The sequence below is a fragment of the Bemisia tabaci genome, chromosome 8, assembly GCF_918797505.1.
Source record: "Bemisia tabaci chromosome 8, PGI_BMITA_v3".
Lineage (NCBI taxonomy): Eukaryota > Metazoa > Arthropoda > Insecta > Hemiptera > Aleyrodidae > Bemisia > Bemisia tabaci.
Genome location: NC_092800.1, coordinates 28,354,338 through 28,377,316, shown reverse-complemented (window position 1 = coordinate 28,377,316; position 22,979 = coordinate 28,354,338). Strand labels below are relative to the sequence as shown.

General features: G+C 38.9%; 1 protein-coding gene across 1 annotated transcript in view; it reads left to right on the top strand.

Moving 5' to 3' along the window:
- LOC109033968 (peroxidasin homolog) overlaps positions 1-22,979 on the top strand; it is a 97,949-nt gene that overhangs the window by 35,747 nt on the left and 39,223 nt on the right. Inside the window, exon 3 of the mRNA XM_019046855.2 lies at positions 5,210-5,412. Within this exon, the coding sequence (XP_018902400.2) occupies positions 5,210-5,412 (203 nt within the window). The remainder of the gene's footprint in view (positions 1-5,209; positions 5,413-22,979) is intronic.

Sequence of the window (22,979 nt, the reverse complement as noted above, 5' to 3'; positions counted from 1 at the left end):
TCTACTTCGATAGCACTGCAAAACTCTTTTATAGCTCTCAGCGCAGGCGGAAATGAATTATCAAACAAACCTGACATTGAAACAGTAGATAGGTGGAAAAAAAGCTTCCAATGTAATTTTTGACAAAGCAAAATGTTTTTTATTCGAGGTAGGGCCTGCTGCCTTGCCAATGGCTACTCCCAAAAGGTCAAACCCGAATCACCAGACTTTAGGCAAAGTGCAGCATCACGTTACTTAACAAACGAGCTTTTGTGGCAAGGTTTTTGAGCGCTAATCACGTGTCGCGGTCGTTCGTGGGTCGGTGTCAAAGGTTCAAAAGGCTAACGACGAGGAAAACTCGGGGGAATTTTTCATAAATGTCATTTAATTCAATGACAAAGTGTTATTATTGCCTTGGGATTTTTTTAAAGCGATACAGTTTTGCAGAAATATCACGAACAAATTTTTTCCAATAAACTAATGAATCCAAAATTTATAGTAACATTTGTTGACCAACATACATAAATTACACAATATTCTGCACGAGAGAGAGCCTTTTAAATTTTGACCAAGTTAAGCAAAAATGTACCAGGTTGTATCGTGAAAAAAAATTGGGAGTAGGTCTTATTTTCAATTACTCGAAAATGTTCTCATGTCAAAAAATTGAAGTTGAGAGTAAACTTTTGAAACGATAAAATCGTAGTTTAACTTCATCATTAACATGGAGTCTTCCACAAGGGTAGAGCATCGAACCCCTTTCACTAAACTTGATTCTAACTTGATGAAACTTGGTCCATTTTTCATAAAAACTTCGCTCTGCTCTCTGCTGCCGATGTGGTCTTGGTCGGATTTGGGAGAAAAGTAAAAAAAAACCGAGGCCGGATTACGTCTCTCCTATCTCTGGCCATGTTGCTCAAAAAGCTCTGAAAGCATCATCATGGAAAAAACGGAACCAATACAGCATTGAAAAAGAGCAAGGGAAACGACGCGCGTTGATGACGGCGCAGAGATACAACTATTCGTGCTTGATGGATGTCCGTGTTGCATCTGAAAAATTTAAGGCGCTATGGCGCGAGGCGTGATTTCGCAATGCGCCGCTCAGTGCTGGCGGATTTTTGTTACGTCGCGATCGGCATTTTAGCGGGTGGTAAATAAAAATCTCAATAGAAACCCAGGTAGGTTTTCACTTGAGGGTTCTGGTCGACCAAATTCCACGAGTTTTCTCTATCCATCCAAGAGTTTTTGCTGTCCATAAAAGTTCAAAACGGCACCACCGGATCGGACGGCGGCCAAGATATGGTGTCGGGTGTCGGACTGTCGGGGCAGGAAATATTAACGATACATGATGGTCCGGTGTCGGTGCGGAAACACCGGTAATTACCACACGATTGTTGCTCGGTGCAATTAATTAGCCACGCTAGAGCGCGCCGCTGTGGACGTTGCTCCCGATCTCGGGCAGATCAGATCACTGTTTGGGCTGTCGATAGCTTCTAGGCAAAACTCTGGGGGACCATTCTGATGTACTAAGGAAAAACGCCGTATGATCATCCACTGTAAAAAAAGACACATTGGATCTAGAGTCCAGACTCTTGAAAACATTGACAAGAAAAAGGACTCTCGATTCAATCAGATTTAAGCTTAAATCAAAAGGAAATCCGCTCAAATTAAGAGGCTTGGTTCGTGATTTAAGCTTAAATCTGATTGAATCAAGAGTATTTCTTCTTGTCGATGTTTTTTAGAGTCTGGGCTCTAGATCCAATGTGTTTTTTTTTTTTTTCCAGTGTTCGAGAGTTGCCAAATTCCCTTCCATGAAATGTTTATTTTTGAAGAAAGCTATGGATATTTTTCCTTGCAATTTTCAGGAAATTTAGGTGAAATTGCGAACAAAATTATCTGAAAAATTGGAGGAAAAACGTTCACAAATTTTCCCGGAAATTCATGATTTATTAAAGGTAATTTGGCAACGCTTGAAGGCTCATACGGCCTTTTTCCTTTGTACGGTAGCATTACTGCCTTGCTAAGGAAAAACGCCGTAAAAGCCTTCAGACGTTGCCAAATTTCCTTCAATAAAAACCTAATTGAAAGAGAAAATTGTAAATGTTTTTCTGCAACTTTTTAGACAATTTTGTTCGCAATTTTGTCTAAAATGTCGGAAAATTTTAAGGAAAAATATTCATAGCTTTCCTCAAAAATACATGATTAATTTTAGAAAATTTGGCAACTCTCGAATATTCATACGGCGTTTTTCCTTGGCACTGTAGATTACCAGAGAGTATTAACTAGTATCCGCGCAAAGTGTAATGGTCGCATTCGATGATCAGCCTCATTCAACACGCACTGATGACTGATGAGAAACGTGTTAAGGTATGTGTTGAACGATCAGAATCGGTTTGACAAACTTGACCTGCTCACCGTGACATTCATCACCCATCATTGGGTAAAGATGTGATCTGTGAAGTATAAGGTTACCTACTGCCCGTGTAAAATTTTTTCAAGAGTGATCTATGCCTCACTTTTCCTGCTGTGTTGCGGATATGTTGTTTTTCTTCTTTGAAATGATGCACACCAGGAAGGAGAGGGGGGGGGGCGTAATCTTAATTAATGCAAATCTGATAAATGATTCCGTCCAACGTGAAATTCTCTCTTCGATCAAATTAATCGAAGCGGGCTTTATTATTACTCTCGGGCAAAGAAAATTCCTTTAAATTTGACAAAATTTGAACCTACGAGGCTCCTCAGTGTAATGGTTCAACTGTAGAGTGAGGATTGGAAGTTTTAAATGAAGGCTTCTTTTCGGATTTTGTTTGAAGTATATCGTATACTGGACTTTCGAGCATAAAGTTGGTACTTGACGCAGATGATAGGATACAAAATCCTCGTTCTGTCAGTAAATGAAAGCTCATTTCAATATGACTTGACTTCTTTCCTTTTTATTTAGTTGACCGTATGAGGAAACTGACATCAAAACTGTTACTTGAAAATTAAAAATGCATTTTACGGATAGTTTTTTACCAAAGCAGATCATACGTCAGGAGACTGTTCCAAAATAAAGCCTACGGTTACATTTCGAACCAGTAATCAGCCCTCAAGTTTTTTGAAACATCAAATCCTAAATGACATCGTTAAGAAGAGAACGATAAACTTAATTGATATGAGAAATATACTAGATTGTTCTAGGTTCTGTTTTCGGAAATCAACTTTCCCATTTCAAGGCTTTCATGAGATTTAAAATTAATTATGTTTTGATTGTTGAGCTGTTAAGTAATTTTAATGACTGCTCTACAAAGTTACTCTTTTCACGCGTTTAGAACGATTGTTAAAGTGTAACTGTTGTCCTTTTTGAAGTCAAGGCGTCAAAAACCACGAGCCATTACGGAAATAGTTTTACTCTCGAATGATGAAACTGACATTTTTTTTCGACAAATGACATTCTAGCTTACAGAACATTACATTCGCCATTTTATTATGAATTTCGACATTTTGAATACCCTCTATACATATGAGGGGCACTTAATGTAAAAACATGTAAAAAAGTAGAGCTGACATTATGGTGTTCAGTATACGCATTTTTACTGCACTTTTTTTCAAAATGTGTCAAATATATTCAAGAGCACGTTTTTCTCAAAGAGTTCAGGCTAGAGACGTTTCTGATTCTCACGAATAGACGTTCAGGTCTTTTCCCCAATGCACAGTTTGCAAATTGTGACGTACATATACAAAAAAATATAGCCTTTTTGTGATACTGGGGAAAACGCAAACCATAAGCTGGGTCAAAATGTCGTTTCCCCACGAAAGAACTTAACTAATTTCATTGTTGCCAAATTTCCCTTCGCAAATAGTATTTTCACCGAGAGAATTTTGGGAATTTCTGAAAATTTCACTGATTTTTTCCCTGATTTCATGCAAATATCAGACAAATTTTGGACACACATTGCACGGATACATTTTTGTAAAGAATTGAATTACTTGGGTCATTTTGGCACCCTTGGAATGGAGTTGCGTTCCTCTGTTAAGGAAACGAAGAAAAGCTTACTGTAGCTTACTGTGCTTCAGCTTACTGCAAGCTTACTGTAACACAAACGACTCAGAAAAAAGTGAATTTTTCCTGCAAATAAAACAAAAAAAATTGTTGAAACAGCTAAAAAAAAAGGTAAGACAAAGTATGATTTAGCTGGTTTTATTCTTGATACATATGAGCCCTTCGTTGAAGGTTGTCATACTTTGGCAACAAATTTAAACGAAAATTTTTCCGAAAGCAGTGACCCGGCAACAGAGTTACAAACTCAGTTTCTTCTTCATTACCATCCTATTCTTTGGATCTTGAAAGGCCGCAAGCGGATAACTTTCTCTGGGCACCGCACTTAGCGCGTCGCAGTAGAATGCTAGACAAGGACTTTCATACCGCAGCTACGAGTCTACGGTATTTATCCAAGACAAATGATCAAAAAGAAGAAAAAATTGCGGTGAAAATTGTCGGATAATGCCACTTCTGAGATCAGCCAACTTATGGTTTAACGAAGACCTGCATGCGTGCAACACGTCAAAGTTGGCATCTCGCGCATAGAGCTGTAAGAATGTGATTTTACGAACGCCAGTGTCATTTTTCAATACCCACCGCGGAAAAAGGTGTTAGGGATTATCCCTTAAAATTATGGTACTACACCAATTTTTTGGACACTATGAACATTTCCAACTGATTTTGGTAGTGCCACAACTGAACTTGGGATAGTACCGAAAAAATTTGGGTCAGTAACCTACTTTATTGGGGTACCACCACAATTAATTGGAAATGTCCGAATAAAGAACCAATGACATCCTCTTCTCCTTCTTCTTCTTCTTTTTAATTTTAAAATGGAGTCATTACACTGGAATAACCTTAGAGTAATTGACAATTCTAGAAACTTAAGAGAAACCCACAAAAATAGATGCCAAATTTGCGATGCATCAGTAATTTGCAATTCAAACTTACCTGGTCGAGGATAACGACCCTCGTAAACTCTTTTCATTTTGTATTTAATTACTCAGGTTCATTAGCCTGCGAGGCTCTCTGAAGTTTATTATTCGTTGACTCCACGGGGAATTTTTCCATATGTAAATGAGATAATTGTAATGTATTACACTCTACAAGCACTGCCACAAGTTGTCTATTAATTAAAGTTTTCACCTCATCACTCTTGTCAACATGATCAACAATCGAGTCTAACCGATATCGTTGGATTCTCTGTTTCAGATTTTGGGCTGTGACGTGTTATGTGATATTCAGTACTTGTAAACAATCAGAACAGAGAGAAGACAAAAGTTGGATGCCAGGAAAGACACAGCTATGTTTCTCGAATAAATATAGATCCGTGGATGGCACCTGCAATAATGTGAGGCATCCGGATTGGGGAGCCAGTAATACGCCTTTTCTGAGGCTTCTGCCTTACAAATATGGTAAGTTGAGCTTTGATTTGAAAAATCTTCTGCCAGTATTTTGAAAATACATTACATTTTACGCGTCAACTTGTATGTTTCACACGGGAAATAAGAAATAAGGATTGCTGGATGATACGGGCATTTCAAAGTAACATTATGGTAGTGCCCCAAGAAATTATGGATTTCAAAAATTAATAAGGCCATAAAGGCTCTAAGAATACAAAAAAGTCTTCCAACATATCTATGGATCAACACTAAATAATAAGACACCACTGAACGTTTCCAACTTTCTCCGAATGTACACGGAGAAAAAACTTCGTGCATGGGACCCGAAGTTGAGGTCATATGGATCTCTGAACTTTTCGGATCACGCATCCAAAAACTTGAGGTCCAACTCCCGAAGTTGGGGTCAGACATCTGAAGTACTTAGGTATGTACCGGAAACTTCAGATATGTATGACCCGAACCCTTCGGTATGTACCTAAGTACTTCAAATGTCTGACCCGAACTTCGGTAGACCTCAAGTTTTCGGATGCGAGATCCGAAAACTTTAGAGATCCATATGACCTCAACTTCGGGTCCCATGCACGAAGTTTTTTTCTCCGTGTATACTGAAAGTTCGGTGCGAATTACCGAATGATCGCTTTCCATGACCTTTAAAGTCCGGTGGAATCTTACCGAACTCGGTTGGTCGTGTGTTTCAATCGCCGTAATGCCGTTCGGTTCAAAAAACCCAATACTTAGGTTTGTGCCACCGAACAACCGTATACCGAAAGGCTCGGTAAAAATCACCGAACTTTTTCTTTCAGTCTAGGTTACTAACTCAAATGTTGAGATACTACCTCAACTTGAGCGATACTTCCCGAATTAATTGGAAATGCCCATATCATCCAACAAATTGAAGTATACTACAGTTTTAGGTGATAACCCCTAACATTGCTTTTCATGCATAGTTCAAATGGAAACCTTGTTTAAAATACAGGCCGGAGATTTCAACGCAGAACAGAAATATAATCGAATCGCGAGGGAAACTGATCGCTGGCGTCGCAACAGAAATTATCTGAATTATGCATTCATTACGGCAGACAAAAGTGTAAAAATCTATGGTTCCGCATCGATCCTCATATTTCCGAAATTGCGACTTGAAGATGAAACGCTCTAGAGAGGAGTTGAAACATTTTCTATTGAAACATTTACATTCCTGCTGAACTTTATGATCACAAAAAAATGTGAGATTAAATGCATTCAAGCACCATGAATGAGAATAATGAATTTGACTTAGGATTAAGTTTATTCAATCTTGACCTTTGATACGATGAATTATGATAAATTGCAATTGGACGCATTTCTATCAAACGGAACTATGTGCATTATGACGTGAGCCTTGTTATGAATATACTCTTATGGATCTCAGGGCTCACGTCATAATGCACATAGTTCCGTTTGATAGAAACACGTCCAATTGCAATTGAGGCTATAGAATGACGAATGCGGGCGCTCAATGTAAGTGACGTGATACAAAATAAGCCGTCTTGCGTTTATATAACTTCAATTTTTGATCACTGAGAAAGAGAGGAAACAAATGCAGAAAAAATGCCCTTCAAAAGTCGGTTATCAACATCTGTCACGTTCAGAAACTCTTCTCGTATGACAGTGATTTAGTCGCGCCACTCACAAACTCGTTGACGATTCCGGATTATAGATCGGCAAAAAACAATGAAATCCATCCAAACGTCAAATCTCCACGTCTAATATTGACAGAGATATACCGCCCTTCAAAAAATATGAGTATGACGTCATCCACCGCGTTAGTATAACTACCTTGGTTTCTTCCTCTTTGTCTATCCATGTTTTTAGGTCCAGCAACCGTTGCAAATATACGTATCAGCCATTGATGAGTCTAAAGTAGAAGAGACCATGGTATGTACACGGAAAAAATTAAATTGCTGATTTAATAATTCAATTGCTAAAAAAAGTGACAGCAACGTTTCAACGTACAACAAAAAAAATGCTACTTTAACTACTATTGTAAGCTAATTTAACCATGGGGGTGGTTAAAGTAGCATTTTTGTGTTGTAAAATCTACATTGAAACATTGCAGTTACTTTTTCTAGCAATTGAATTGTTAAATCAGCAATTTAATTTTTTCCGTGTACTTACCCCGATGGATGACGTCATACACCAAGTTTTTCAAAGGGCGATGTTTTTGTTGGTATTGAACCTAAAAACTATAGACGTTTGGACAGATTTTACTATTTTTTTGATCGTCTTCAAGCTGAAACCATCAAAATGCGATTCTGTGACCAGCGCAACTGATCCATTCATTTTTATAATCGGAGATTTGGAAAGTATTATTTCAAAACATCTAAGGGCAGTTTTTTCCCGATTCGTTCTTAGACCTTTGCTTCTCTTTATCTGATATCCCTCCGGAAAAAGGGCACCGTATAATCTCAAGTTTATCTGATTAATGCATTTTCGAAACAATCCGCATCCAAGCGCAATCAGCTTCGATTGATCCTCATCGTTGCATTGATCCGCGCGGGCGGGCAACCGCCGCCGTCAAATTTCAAAGAAATTCCCGTGTATCACAGTTTAAAATACAGGGAAAATACATTTGCTGGTCGAATCTGGCAACAATGGCTTGCACCGCGCCGCAGGAAACGGAAGCGACTCAGGAACGCGTTGCGCAATCCGGTAGACGCGCACGGCGCATGCGCGGTGACAGATTTCGTGCACTGCTGAAATGGATAAAGAGCAGAATTCCGTTTAAGGTTACATGTATGCCTTACTGGCCCTGCCACCGTTGCGCACAGTAGGATTGTCTGTAGAATGTTCTTGGACGAGATGACGATAGTCACACTGGAAAAAAAAGTCGCTTGGATCTAGAGTTCAGACTGAAGAATAACGCCGTATGAACCTTCAGGCGTTGCCAAAGTTCCTCTGGCAAATCACTAATTTTCAGGAAAATTTTTGAATATTTTCCCGCCAATTTCTCAGGTAATTTTGTTTGTAACTTGATCTAAAGTGTCTGACAATTTTACGGAAAAATATTCATAATTTTCCTCAAAAATAAGCATTTTCTCCAACGAAATTTGGCAACTCTTGAATGGTCGTACGGCGTATTTCCTTAGCACGGCAGTAATGCCATTGACAAGAAAAAATACTCTTGATTCAATCGGAGTTGTGTTTAAATCAAAAGTAAATGCGCTTAAATCAAGAGCAGTCTCAGCGTTATTGTGAGGCTAATAAATTAGAGCAAAGATGCTTGAACTGAAAACTGCACGTAACTTGCACTCCTTCATTCTAGCCTATGGGCCGAGTTATAGCATTTTAAATTTCCCACGAAATGGTGCAAACTTTTACCGTCTAAAATGGGGTGAAATCTCCCATGAGATGAATAGATTAATGTCAAAATATGCGTTAATAGCCCTTATTTAATATTCTTGCAATTCTCAAATATTAATTAATTACAGTTGATATAAAAATGATGCACTGATGTATATGGACTAAAATGCAAATACAATTGGAGGAGTCTCCCAGCGCGTCGATATACCGTTCAATTCAGATGTATACGCAGTAATTTTTGCACCTCCTCGTGAGAAACACCTCTTGCGACACTTTCTCTATCATGAATCCGTCGCGATCCTATCATATTTTGGAATATTCATAACCTGCGGTTCCGAAATGGCCATCATTACGAAATCCGGCGACTTCTAAATTCATTTTGCAGAGATGAGTTACGCGAGCAACCTTCGTCTTACGAAATTCTGTCCCAAACGATGCGAGATATCAATGCGGTAATAATTTCACGCGTTTAAATTTTATGGGAGTCTGGTCCGTTGTGTGAAGCTTTACAGTGCTTTCGCACCCTGCAACATGTCAAATGGACCGTACTTAGCAGACAGGAACCAAGCCGCATCAGCTGTTGCCAAAATTAACAGGGGAATTCAATTTTTTACAAGAGAACGACTGAGCGGATTCCTTTGAAAATTTTAAGGAATTTGCTTCGCACTATGCAGAAAATTCACTGAACTTAGCACAAAAATTCGCACAATCATTTTTATGTAAAAAATTAAATTGCCCAATTAAATTTGGCAACAGCTGATATGGCTTGGTTTCTTTCTGCTTACGCCGCGGTCCAAATTGAGAGCGGGTATTGATTTGTAACCTAATGTAGAGTTCGCGAGACTTTCAGGACGTAAGAAAAAATCATAAAAAGTAAAGCCAGCAGTTTTTAAGTTAGTAATTTGATTATTTTGCAACGATGTTTGTGTCTGACCAAAATTAATTTTGCAACGATACAACAGTCAATTCGTGCTATACCTCTTCACCACCTGAGGAGAGTCTTGCTGATATTTCTGTCCCAGCGGTGGGCATACGGTGATATTCCCTGCTGGGAAGAACTGCAAAATATGAGCATGACGCAGCATAGACTTCTGTTGCCTATTGGTAACATAATATTCTCATTTTTACCGAAGTTTCAAAGATAATCCCAATTTTTTTGGGTGAAAAATACTTCTTCTTTCCACAAAAAAGTTTTTTTTTTTTTTAAATTGGTGTGACTATCGCAAGAAAGTTCCTAAATCAGCCAAAAGTTTTGCGATTTAAACAATAATTTTTAAGACGGTAAAATATATGAGGAATAAGATGAGGCTACTATGCTCTTTCCTGAAATAAAATTCTGAGTTATGAAGAACCGCTGTAAATAAATTTTTTTGTGAGTTGTATTTTCATATTTTGCTTGTTATGTTGACGTCATGTGGGTTTTTGAATACACTGAATTATTTTTTGGCTTTCAGCTCGTTTGATACATCATTTACCGTGTTATAAAGAACTCTCGTAGTGTATATCATGATGGTAGCTAAACTTATAATTCTAGCAGAGCGTATATACCTCAAATTTAAGTTGCATTTTGTGTATAAAGGTAAGACTGAATACATGGGGAGGGCTGACCATTCTGTTTGAGGACATCAAGTGTTAGAAAGGTAAATTTTTACTTGCAATCAAATAAAATCTGCCTTAGGGTTCATTCTCATATCCGGATGGAGAATAGACTGATCACACGTTTGGGCTCTCTCGTTGTCGTGAACTGATCAAATTGGAAAAAAAAATTCAAAGAAAAAAATTGAAAAAATAATCGTAAAATCTAAACAAAGTAAATTTTAAATTTTATAATTGGACGTATTTCTGTCAAACGGAACTAAGCGCCAATTTGAGTTCCTTTTGAGGAATTTAGAATGGCGGATAGCGCGTTCTGTCAAACGGAACTAAGCGTCTTGGAAAAGCATTGCGAGTATAGGACGGAATGAATCCGACGCCCGATTCCGCCGCCAATCCAAGCCCCCCTCTACCCTCCTCACCCTATGGCGCTTAGTTCTGTTTGACAGAAATACGTCCATTTCATACCTAAGTGGATATTAGAAAGCATTGAAACCCACACCCAAGAGTTCATACTTTGTACGGACCCTGAACTAACACACTGAAAAAAAGTATGGTAACATCTACTATAAGTCTACTTGAGTTTTTACACAGTGATATCATTCAGTGAAAATAGCCAGAATTATGGCGCTTATTTCCGTTTGACAGAACTACGTCCAATTGTAAATTGTGAAATTTCATTGAAGAGCAGTTATTTTGTTTACATCGCAGTTTAACAGTTTTTGGAGGAGCTCTATTGGTCAGTAAAGTTACAAATGCAGGAAAAATTCAGTGAAAATTTTTCAAAGCCCTCGCTAAAGTCTCCTAGCGAGATATCTCAAAAACAGTTTGACAGTTTCAAGTGGCATGGCAACAAGGCGCAGCGGGTGTTCTTGCGGCCGCCGCGTCGCGCCGGTGTCTGCTGCATGTCTGCTACCAAATATTTAATTTGACTTCCGCACGCACTCCTGCCGTCAAGAATCTCTCCGGACACATAATATTGTGTGTACCAAAAGCCATAAAGCCTCTCCTCCCTCCTTCTCACTTTACGCATCTAACACAGCGTCTACGAAATAAACACAACACCTCCTACCAGGAACTGAAGAATGTAAATTTGTGAAGTTTTCAACGAGAATTGGACGTATTGCTGACCAACGCTGCCGTGCTAAGGACAAACGCCGTATGGACCTTCAGGCGTTGCCAAATTTCCTTTAATAAAACACGAATTCTCTGGAAAACTTATGAATATTTTCGCTCCCATTTTTCAGATAATTTTGATCGCAATACTACCTAGAGTTCCTGAAAATGTCAAGGCAAAATATTCATAACTTTCTTCGAAAATAAACATTTTATTGATGGAAATTTGTCAACTCTCGAATGTTCATACGGCGTTCTTCCTTAGCACAGCAGAACGGAACAATGTGCATTATAACTTGAGCCCAGTTATGCATATATTCTGATGGGACTCAGGGCTCATGTCTTAATTCACGTAGTTACGTTTGGCTGAAATACGTTCAATTTAGCTTCCTTATTCTTCGTTGGATACATCGTTCGTAGCTTGACTGAAAAATCAGGACAAGAGAAAAAACAGGATTTCAGTATAGGATTATTTTTAATGGATTTACGATCAGCTTATGGCCATTTTGTTACGGTGCCTGTAAACGAACATTCTAGGGAAAAATTTGATCTTACCCCTCTCTTTATTCATGTTGGAGTAAAAAATAAAATAGCCCGGAGACATAGTTCAAAATGTAGCATATTTTCGCACAAATAATATTGCCCCAAGATTCAACGCAAATTAAGGATTTTTGGATGCAACTGATAGCCGATACCTCAATTCTCAATTCAACTAATCGGAACAATTTTTGTAAAGAATACTCGATTTCGTCAGGGTTGTTCTAGTCTCAAAGATTAGTCCCCAAACATTAACTTTTAAATTTTGAGTGAAAAATTAATGATCCGTGTGGACGGATTTGATGGGCTGAGCTCAGAGTATTTTTTACGTTTTTTTCTATTACTGGAAATTTGTGAAAAATGGATTTAAAATTAAGAAAATGTAGCGCCCCGTTAAGGCTTATGACTGAATTTTTTATCTAAACACATTAGCCGATTAAATCAGATTAGTGCAGATCACCCTGCATAACTCCTCCAATAATTATTCGATTTAAAAATGAGGATATCACGCTTCCCTGGTAAAAATTGGCGATAAGAGCTGCGTTTCAAAATACCATAGGAATTCTTATAGCCGGCTAAAGAAGGCTACAGAAAATCATATAGCTGGCTGTAGAATGCGGAGAAAATCATACGGCCGGGCTATACGAAGCGATAAAAAATTATGCAGCCGGGCTATAGTTCCTATCGTCGGGCTTTACACTTTATCGCCTGGCTGTTGCTTTTTCGCCATCGATTATAAAAGGCTATAAGAATTTGTGTAGAAATTCGTGTGCTTTGGAAATCATTAAGTTTGATACGGAACCACCTTAATATTTACAAAACACTCATTATATTTTCCTTTAATACATATTTTTTTTCATCAATTAAAATGAGAATAATCCATACAGGATGTGTAAACATTTCAAAATCATGAGTTGAATAACGCTGACTCCGCCAGATTAATATTAGAGCCTAACACAAAGCGGAGCGGCTACGCACTGGCGCCTACAAACCTAACAGGGATACTTCACGCATTGCGCAACGCGTGAAGTATCCCAGTTAGGTTTGTAGGCGCCAATGCGTGCTTCGCGCTGGCTGCCCGCCGCCGCGCCACGGCGCTTGAAGCAACTATTTCACACCAGAGGTATTGGACAGCATCATACGAAACTGAAGGCGCTCTAATATATTAGTAATGGCAGGCATCCATGAAAAGTACGGAGCTTTCCTCGCAAAATAAATCAAGATACTACGGCCCGAAAAGAGAGCAGTATTCCAAAAACTCACTGTCCTAGCATCCGTAATTAGTAACGTTTAGCATACACTTTATCGCCTGGCTGTTGCTTAGTCGCCATCGGCTATAAAAGGCTATGAGAAATTGTGTAGCCGGCTATAGAAGCTATTGGAAATCTTACAGCCGGCTGTAGGTCTATGATATTTTGGAACACAGATTCTACTGTCAATTTTTACCAGGGTTACGCTCATTCTACTCAGCGGTTTCTCTTTATCCATCAAATCCATCAAAACAGACACCTACAAATCACCCATTTCGCGTAATTTCTTGGAGACTTGGAGGGACAGAACAACTCAGATAATTTTTTCTGCACTATTAATTGAATGGCCTCCCATTAAGTTCCCCGCTCCTGGAAGCACTAAAAATTTTAGAAGTGCACCTTAGCTCGACGATCACTAAGAACTCGAAAACAAAATGCGTCGGGTGGGGGACTGTGGTTTTTTTTTTTTTTTTTTTTTTTTTTTTTTTTTTTTTAGAACAAATTAGATTTTCTCGCCCAGTTAACCACCTAATGACCGTCACAGGTGAGTTTACTATTTATTGTCACCGGCAAGTGTTTGAACGGCTGCGGTTTTCGCCGCCGGTCGAAGACGAAGACACAGCTGACAAATCGTCGCTCACAAAAGTTTCACCGCGTTTCGAGATGAGCTCTGTCATGCACCCGTTTCCGTGCTTTTGAGGGCTCATCGGGGGAGTAGTTTACGTTCTTCTGTTGACAGTGCGACAAAATAGCTCATTCTTCACGCGTCGGGGAATATCGTCAGCAGATTTTATGGTTGGTTCTCCCAATTCTACGGACAATACGCCAGCCGTGGTTGCAATGATACGGGTGCGGCCCAGCGCCGTGTTTGTACGCTACATTGCTGACAAATTGTGAGGATTTTTATCATGAATTTAATGATGTGGCGGTGACAAGAGTCACTTCTGAACCGAACTGTTGAATAATAACGCACTGGAAGAAAAAACTCATTGGATCTAGAGTCCAGACTCTTGAAAACATTGACAAGAAAAAGGACTCTTGATTCAATCAGATTTAAGCTTAAATCAAAAGGAAATCAGCTCAGATTAAGAGGCTTGGTTCTTGATTTAAGCTTAACTCTGATTGAATCAAGAGTATTTTTTCTTGTCGATGTTTTTAAGAATCTGGACTCTAGATCCGATGTGATTTTTTCCAGTGAATGGTCTACGAGACAGTTGCGCAAGTCAAAAAATTGTATTTTGATGGTTAAATTTAACAATTTATTTCCAATTAAGATTTTTTTTCTTTTGAAAACAAAATCATGGCGTTCTGTAAATTTTTTCATCCCTCATAGGAAATCGTGCAGAAATCTTTTGACCTCTTTGATTTGTTTTAATTCTTCATTAAATATCTTAAGATTGTGCTGTGCTTATCCACGATTTACATGCGAAATTCCTCTCAAACTGGCTGCGCTTTTGACAGCGACAGGTTTAAAAAAGTGCACACAGTTGTTGGCCCTGCGTTCAGCCCCAGGTGGTATACCTGTAGTGAGCCAATCAAAACAAGTTGAAAAATTTAGACGGTCAGTGGAGATTAAAGGCTTCTAAAAAACTGTTCACATTTTATGACAGGATTACAATAAATTCTTCGGTGAAATTGTTGGAAACAAACGACCCTTGTAGTCAATAATTAAATTTAAAATCTGCGAATAATCGCAGTTGAAAGACAACTTTTTGGCTTAGTGCATCCTACTGAAATTAATGTAAATGTGCAAGCTTACCCTGAAATAATTTATTCGATCCTTTTTTTGTTTACTAATGGGTTACATACCGAATAATGCTATTTTAAACTGCGGATATTATTGGACTTAAAATCATTATTTCTATACGGTTGGTATCAAAAGTGAAACTGTACGACCCGACCCTGCTTACAGATATTGATATTTCGGAATATTGGCTTTTTATCATTTTCACGAAAAAGAGCGCAAGGAATAATTTTGTTAAAAAAGAATCCAGAGATGCTTTTCTTAGGGAACGTAGGAAATGGAATTGAAAAAAACATGAATCATATAAAATATGAGTTATGAGGTAAAATTGTACGCGCTATATATCGATCGACATCCTTCGTAAAGATAATGAAGCCATTATGAAGCCATTTATGATTCTGAGAAGCTTTGAAATTTTTTGTTTTTTATTCTTTGCTTTCTCATCATCCATATTTGTTTTCATCGTCACCTTGCAGCCGTTTTCAGAAACACTGAAATGCTAATATCTAAGAATTGCATTTTTAGTTGAACCTCGTGACTTCTGATTCTCAACAAGGTCGTGAGGCATTTGATCAAATGAGATCCCCCATTCTTCAAAACATTAAACTCTTATCCTTCATCGTTAGAACACGGTGAATCCTTCAATTAATTCGGTATCAACCTTTTGCGCTCACCGCAACAAATTCTATATATTACGTGGCGTTATCCTTGTAAAAATAGGTAATTATCGTGTGAGGAGGCATTGGCTGCTGTTTATCCGTCACGTCAACGATTGTTCAGCATTGAACCCTGCCACCGTTGTGTTGCAAGAGCCGCCATCGGCGACCCGAAAACAATCGGGTGATTACCAATTACTCATCGATTACATCGGTGACCACGCGCATCCGTCAGTCTGATCACCGATGGCCCCGGCCAACGTGCAATGAATTCTAAAATTCGGTTTTTGAAGCATCAAATACACCCGCCTGCTCAGCGCACGTCCTGTCTAGCGAGAGTCGATAAATGGGGTTAAATTCAATAGCTTAATATAGGTAAATATAGGTCGCTCGCTTTGCTAAACGCGCGTTTAAGTCTCTCGGCTTTTCCCTTGCAATTTTCGGCGAGTTATTGTGTAAAAACCCTTGCCGATGGGTCAGTTGCGTTGGGCATAGAATCGTGTTTTGATGCTTGATTCTTGTAGATTAGCTAAAATTAATGAGATCTATACAAATAGCATCTTTTTACGTGCAATATTAATCGAGATATCGCCCTTTGAAAAGTTGAGTTTTTACGTCATCCACCGCGTTAGTGACACCCTCGGTTTCTTCCACCTTGCTTTCATTTGTCGGTGTGACGCATATTTGCAGTAGTTGTCCAACGTGAATTCGGATGAAAGTCAGGTGGAAAAGCGAAGGGTGTCATGACCGTGGTGGATGACGTCAAAAACTCGACTTTCCAAAGGGCGATATCTCGGATAATATTGAACGTAAGCAATGGCGAGGCGTGAATGGTCGATCATCGATATTTCTTCATTTTAAGCTATGGTAAAAAATCGATTAGTAAGGTGTTCGTTGCGAACACCCAGCCTATCGATCCTTTTCTATTGGTTTAAATGGCAGATCAATCTATGTATCGCAAAGCACGCCACACCACTGACGTAGAGAGTTGCAATTTAGACAGATCTTCTTATTTTTTGCTAATCTACAGGAATCAACCATTGAAACACGATTAGCGCAACTGACCCATTTGTAGTGCCCTCTTCAAGATGAGGGCAAAAATTGCCGCGCTTACTTTGCTGAAGATGCGTTTAAGTCTCTGAGAATTAGCTTAATTTAAAACCGACGAGTATTACATAATTTTTGGCAGGAGTGCGATTAAAGGTTTTGAGCCTAGAAAACGTTCGATGTACACGGGTTCGGTGACTGTTTTACAAACCGAACGTTCTAGTTATCGTGGGAAAATCCCCTTTTTCGACGATTTCGCGCAAGTTTTGAATAATCGTGGGTGTAAAAGCTTCCGTCGGTTTTAGGCACCTCCCTCAGTTCCTCTTGCCTTAGGCGTTTCTTCTAGGTATATTGAGCGCGTCAACACTGTTTGACCGGTGACGCCAGCCTCTACTGCCGTGCTAAGGAAGAACGCCGTATGAACATCCGAGAGTTGCCAAATTTCCTCTCGGAAAAATCAACTTCTGAGAAAAGTTTCGTACATTTTTCCTTGAAATTTTCAGATACTTAATATAAAATTAGGAACAAAATACTCAGTGAAACTGGGCGAAAAAGATTTGTAAAATTTCCCGAAAATTTGTGATTAGTCGAAGGGAATTTGGCAACGTCTGCAGGTTCATACTGCGTTTTTCCTCAGCACGGCAGTCTAAAGACACTTTCTCACTTTCCGGTGCATCATCGCATTAATATTCATATGCTGCGTGACATCGTGTAAAGAATTTGTGGGCGAGAGCTCGCAGAAAATCCCGGACACGTGGAATAATGTTGCCAAATTCTAGGAGAAAAAACAGTTTCTACAAAGGTAGTGAAGAGCACTGATATACCACCGGAAACGGTGACAATTATAAACCAAGACCAAAAACATTATCCCAAAATATTTTACATAATTAGTCGGAAAGGAAACTTGGCTTCAATATACAAATTTTGACCCGAGCAAATGGAGGTTTTATTAAAATAAGGAATCAATGGACACTTAAAATGTATATATTTTACTTCAAAATTTAATTATTAATTTTTAAAAAAAACAATTTTGTTCGTAATGCGTGCGTTGTAATTTTGTCAAGTTTTAGTGCACTTTGGAATTGTGCAGCGTACTAACTAAAGAAGAGGTGCCATTTTTCAATTTTTTATTGCTACATCTAAAAATAAAGAAAGGAAACATAAGTTACTATAAATAGATCCACAAAAAATGTAAATGAAACAATGTTTTACATACAATTGAAAATCTACAAATTTTTAAATTCGAGTATGAATGCAAAATGTATCGTGATTGCTTTGGTTCTAGATACGAGATTCTCTATCTCTCTGAGAAGTTTTGCTCTAAAATTTACAATCTGTGCATTATGTGTTTTAGGATAATTTTGCACATGACAGAAAAAATCTTATTATGTCTTGGTTATTTAAATCGTTATTTGGGTCCTTTTTGCCAAGACTGTGTTAATTATCTCATCTTTCAAAGACGTATTCTCACTCACCGAAAAATTCTGCAGTTAAATTTTATAAAACAGTCAATCACCTATACAGTTGATCTGCACTTGCTGTCTTTGGCGGCATCAAAATCTCTCAGACATACAGTTACAAGTTACTAATTCACTGACCATCACGACATGGCTTCACAACTTGGTGATTTATATCTTTCCCATTATCAGTCGGCAATCGAACTGTTTCAGATTACAAGATAATGGACCGACAAATTTTGGCCAAAATTTTTAAAGAGGCGTCGTACTCTGGTATGCAAGAGGTGGATTTAACTTAAAACGAAGGCACAATTTATGATCAGTAAAGATGCAATCGTCCCAAATGTTTATGAGTATTGCATAACCGTTGATTTTGAGGAAAGATGATTGATCTTTACGGGGTTTGAAGTTTTGTCAAAGAGGGATTTTATGACCTTGCGGCAACATCGTGATCTGACGGCAGCATGACTTGGATCATATTCGCGAGTAATCGCTCTTAAATTCTTAATTGTAATTGTGTCAAGGTCTGAACTTTTTTATGCTGTCGCATACTTCGTCTCCTCATCTCTTCATCTCTGCATCTCCAGACGTCAGACTCCAGACACAAGTTGCCAAGCCGCGTCTAAAATTGTTTCAATTCCGCCAACACCCTCTTTCTATACTGCCGTGATAAGGTAGAACGCCGTATGAACCCTCAGGCGTTGCCAAATTTGCTTAGATTAAATACGAATTAATTGGGAAAGTTGCTAATATTTTCCTTTTATTTTTCAGACAATTTGTCCGCAATTTCATCTAAACTATCTGACAATTTTAGCGAAAAATATGCTCAACTTTCCTCAAAAATACGTGTCTTGTCCAGAGAAATTTGGCAACTCTCGAATGTTCATACGGCATTCTTCTTTAGCATGGCAGTATGGCCAAACCTTGATGTCTCATTTAATTTCAGTATTGCTCTCTTTGAAGGCAGATTTTGACATAACGGTTAACAATATTGATACGCCTCTTTTATACATTGCACCTATTGTGGTTTTTATTTGACCCAATAAAAAACTAAAAAACAATTGCCAAATTTAATTGGGCAAATTTAATTTTTTACACGGAAATGGTTGTGTGGTGCAAATTCTAGTTAATTTTTTACACAGTGCGAAGCCAACTCCTAAAAATTTCCAAAGGAATCCGCACAAGCGTTCCCTTGTAAAAAATTGAATTTCACGGTCAATTTCGGTAATGGCTGATGAGGCTCAGTTCTTTTCTGCTAAACGTGGTCCAATTTGTCCTCCAAACTCCAAGTAACATGCTCACAAAAAAAGGGGCACATTGATTAGAATCCCCCCCTCTTCCGCACCTTGAAGGGGGAAGGGGAAGGGGAGGGGGAGGGGGAGGGGGTCACCGGAGGATTCTGTAAGGACATAATATTTAAATAAATAATCCTTGACTTACTCGTAAAGTGTCTGTACGATATGCCAACAATCATCAAATAAATAAGCGCGTGTATCCAATCTTGGCGCTGCAGTCGGCGAAGTTGTCAAAACTCGTTATGACGCGGACGATCCGGCGGATGCAGGGATATATCGACCGTTGCGCTCGCGTAAAGTTGAAAAAAACACCGTTAAATTTTTAAAATCGAAAATGGGTTTCTAGGTCTCCGGTTGCTGCCGTTTCGCAATCGTCCTTCAAACTGTTTTCGTTGGATCCGAGTCTTGTCGCCGGTGACCTTGACGACCCAAGTGCAAGAAAAAATCCAGCGGCGTATGCCAATACAACTGCCCACTAATTGACCCGAGGATAGCTTTTTATAACAGTTACCAGGCACTTTTCAGCGATGAATTCAGCCGCCACTCGTAAAAATCTGCGTGGCCCTAATTAACAATTGCTGAGCGTGAACAATCGTGCTCATAAGTTTTCTATTCAGTGTCAAGACAATTATTCAATTTTTAGGAGGCGCTGTCTTAAGAAAGCGAGTATACTGTGCGAATCTATTGGAAGATGAAAGGTGTGGGATATCGTGTGGGTATAACAAGCTGGAAGATATTGCTACCTCCTATTTTTGGAGCTCGGGTAACATCCTATCTGAAATGGACCGAGTTAAACAGAAAGGAACTAAGCCACATCAGCTATTGCCAAATTTAATCGGGCAATTTAATTTTTTACATGAAAACGGTTGAGCGGATTTTGTAAAAATTTCAATGAATTTTCTCAATAATACAAAGCAAATTCCTTAAAATTTTCAAAGGAATCCGCACAAACGTTCTCTTGTAAAAAATCAAATTTCCCTGTTAAATTTGGCAATAGCTGATGTGGCTTGGTTCCTTTCTGTTTAACGCGGTCCAAATATCGAAGCGATCCTAGGTTTCTTTCATAGATTCCAGAACTGAGCATGATCTTGAAGTTTCAGAATTTCTACAAAGGTATCACGCGACCTTACAGGTTTTCATAATATCAGTAAAAAAGAGTTATGATAAGTGCTCAATTTAATAGTCTCCGTGGGAAAATGCTTGGAAAAATTTGAAAATTCTGATTTAAACTTTTTTCATGGCTTCCCTCAATGATGGGTTGGATCTAAAGTCATTTATATAAGTCAGGGGTTTTTCTCTTTCTTTGATGAGAATGTCACGGAGTTTAAGTAAAACTGAGCAGAAGAAAACATACGGAATTATTTTCTTTGGATCTCGAAAAAAATCTAAAGTAAGATGTTAAATCCTTCCTCTCTTTATTTCCATCTGTGTCGTGTGTGTCTGTGTATTACAGCGGGTCTGTGTGTTACTTTACGTGCATCTCTTTCTTGATGATTTTTCCGGAACCGCTTTTCTTTCAAAACCCTCTCCTTTTGAAATCTGCAACTTTCCTCCAATCTAACCTTGACCGCAGTGCAAACGCCTCGCTCTGAATGGACGTGAAGCAACACCTGTCCAGATGTTGAGCCAGCCCTGACTAATTAATATCGGCTCCAATGTTATCAACCTCATTCGTTCGCGTGTCAGCAGGCTGCTCTGGGTGCATAAAGTTACATGCTTGCAGGATACAATTAACTCAATTAGCCGACCTATCACAACGCCACGCGACCTCACCAGCGGTGGGGGAATCTCTGCATTTGAATAATCCACTCACTAGTGGTATGCCTCAGCACGTCCCGTTTTGTGACACCTGAGTCCCTTTATACTGAGAGTAAAGACAGTGCAGATCCATTTCTGATTGGTTCCCTTATTTTAGGCCTCCGCAGTGTCATGAACGAGAATAAAGAATACATGTTCACCAATTGAGGAGATCATAAAGTGGAATGGACCGGGGCATTAGAAGCACGACAAGGAACAAACGGAATGATAAAAGGAACGGATATAGGAATTCGGGAATGAGTTGGTCAAAGATTATGGAAAAGTTCAATATTTGTAATATTTATTCCCGTGACATCCACGAGCCGCGTTGTCGTTACTCTCTCTCTCTCTCTTTATAAAGGGACTCTAGTGGCACCCTGAGAGATGTGGTATAAGTGGAAGGGAAATTATTTTAATTTAGGGGGCTATAAGAACACTTGTGGTATTTTGAAACGCAGCTCCTATTGCGAATTTTTACTGGAGTTTAACCGCACATTTAGGTTACTTTATGTCCTAGTTCCCGTATGAACACATAATGTCAGTTACTTTTTCTCATTGTGCACTCTTAGTATCTGAACTCTAACTGGTAGTGTTACCGAGAAAGCTGCACTTTACGGACTGCCGGCAACAGGCCGGCACGGATCGAGTTGTTCCGAATACGATATTTTTATCACCCCGTCAACTTTGCGCTTTCCTTCCTCCTATTCCTTGTGTCCTTCACGACACAGTCTCTCCTCCGGCTGGACATACTTGCAATCGGCTACTTACCTCCGTCGGATTAGGTACATACGACACAGTTCCGATAACACGAGCTATGCCCTATTCTGCCGTCCTTAGGAAGAACGCCGTATGAACATTCCAGAGTTGCCAAATTGCCTGCGGTTAATTATTACATTTTGGAGAGAGTTATGAATATTGTGTCTTCAAATTTTCAGATAATTTGATCTAATTATAAATGAAAATCCCTGAAAAATTGGAGGAAAAATATTCACAGATTGTCTTGAAAATTCATATTTTATCAAAGGAAATTGGGCACTGTCGGAAGGCTCATACGGCGTTCTTCCTTAGCACAGAGGTATTATCCATGACGTAACACCCGACAAATGGCCATTGAAACTTTTAATCGGTGTACTTTGCATGACCCTGCCCTGCCGTCTTTTGGATTATGCATGCAACTTTCCACGCAAAAGCTTCTGTCGAATATAACCTGATCGAAAGTGTGACAAACAGATCGTTCAGTATCATTTTAGTCCTTGCTTTGCAGCTTTTAAGCCTTGTACTTCTCGTGGAAATAGCACAAAGAAATAACACAAAAGTTCGGTTCAAATGGAAGGTGGAACACGAAAAAAGTAACCCAAGCATTCACGGAGTTTTATTATGATAATGTCAACCGTATTCAAAGCTGATTTTGCCGCCAGGAAAAAAAGGGGAAAGGTGGAAACAACTACACAAAAGTTTGGTTGAAACGGGAAGTAGACCACTAAACACTATGTAACTCAAGCTTTCACCGAAAATAATTATGATGATTACGACTATATTCCAGGCTTATTTTGCTGCCAGCCAGAAGTATGGCTGCACTAGCTAGAGGTATGGTCGTGTCCGCAAGAAGTGTGGTTAAATCAACTATTTGTCTGGATTATTCCATGTTCCTTTATTTTTAAAAATGCTCATGCTGAATTCCACGAGTAAGCTCACTTATGTGTTGTTTTACAAAAATAATAGCCACCAATTTTCATTATTTCAGTCAC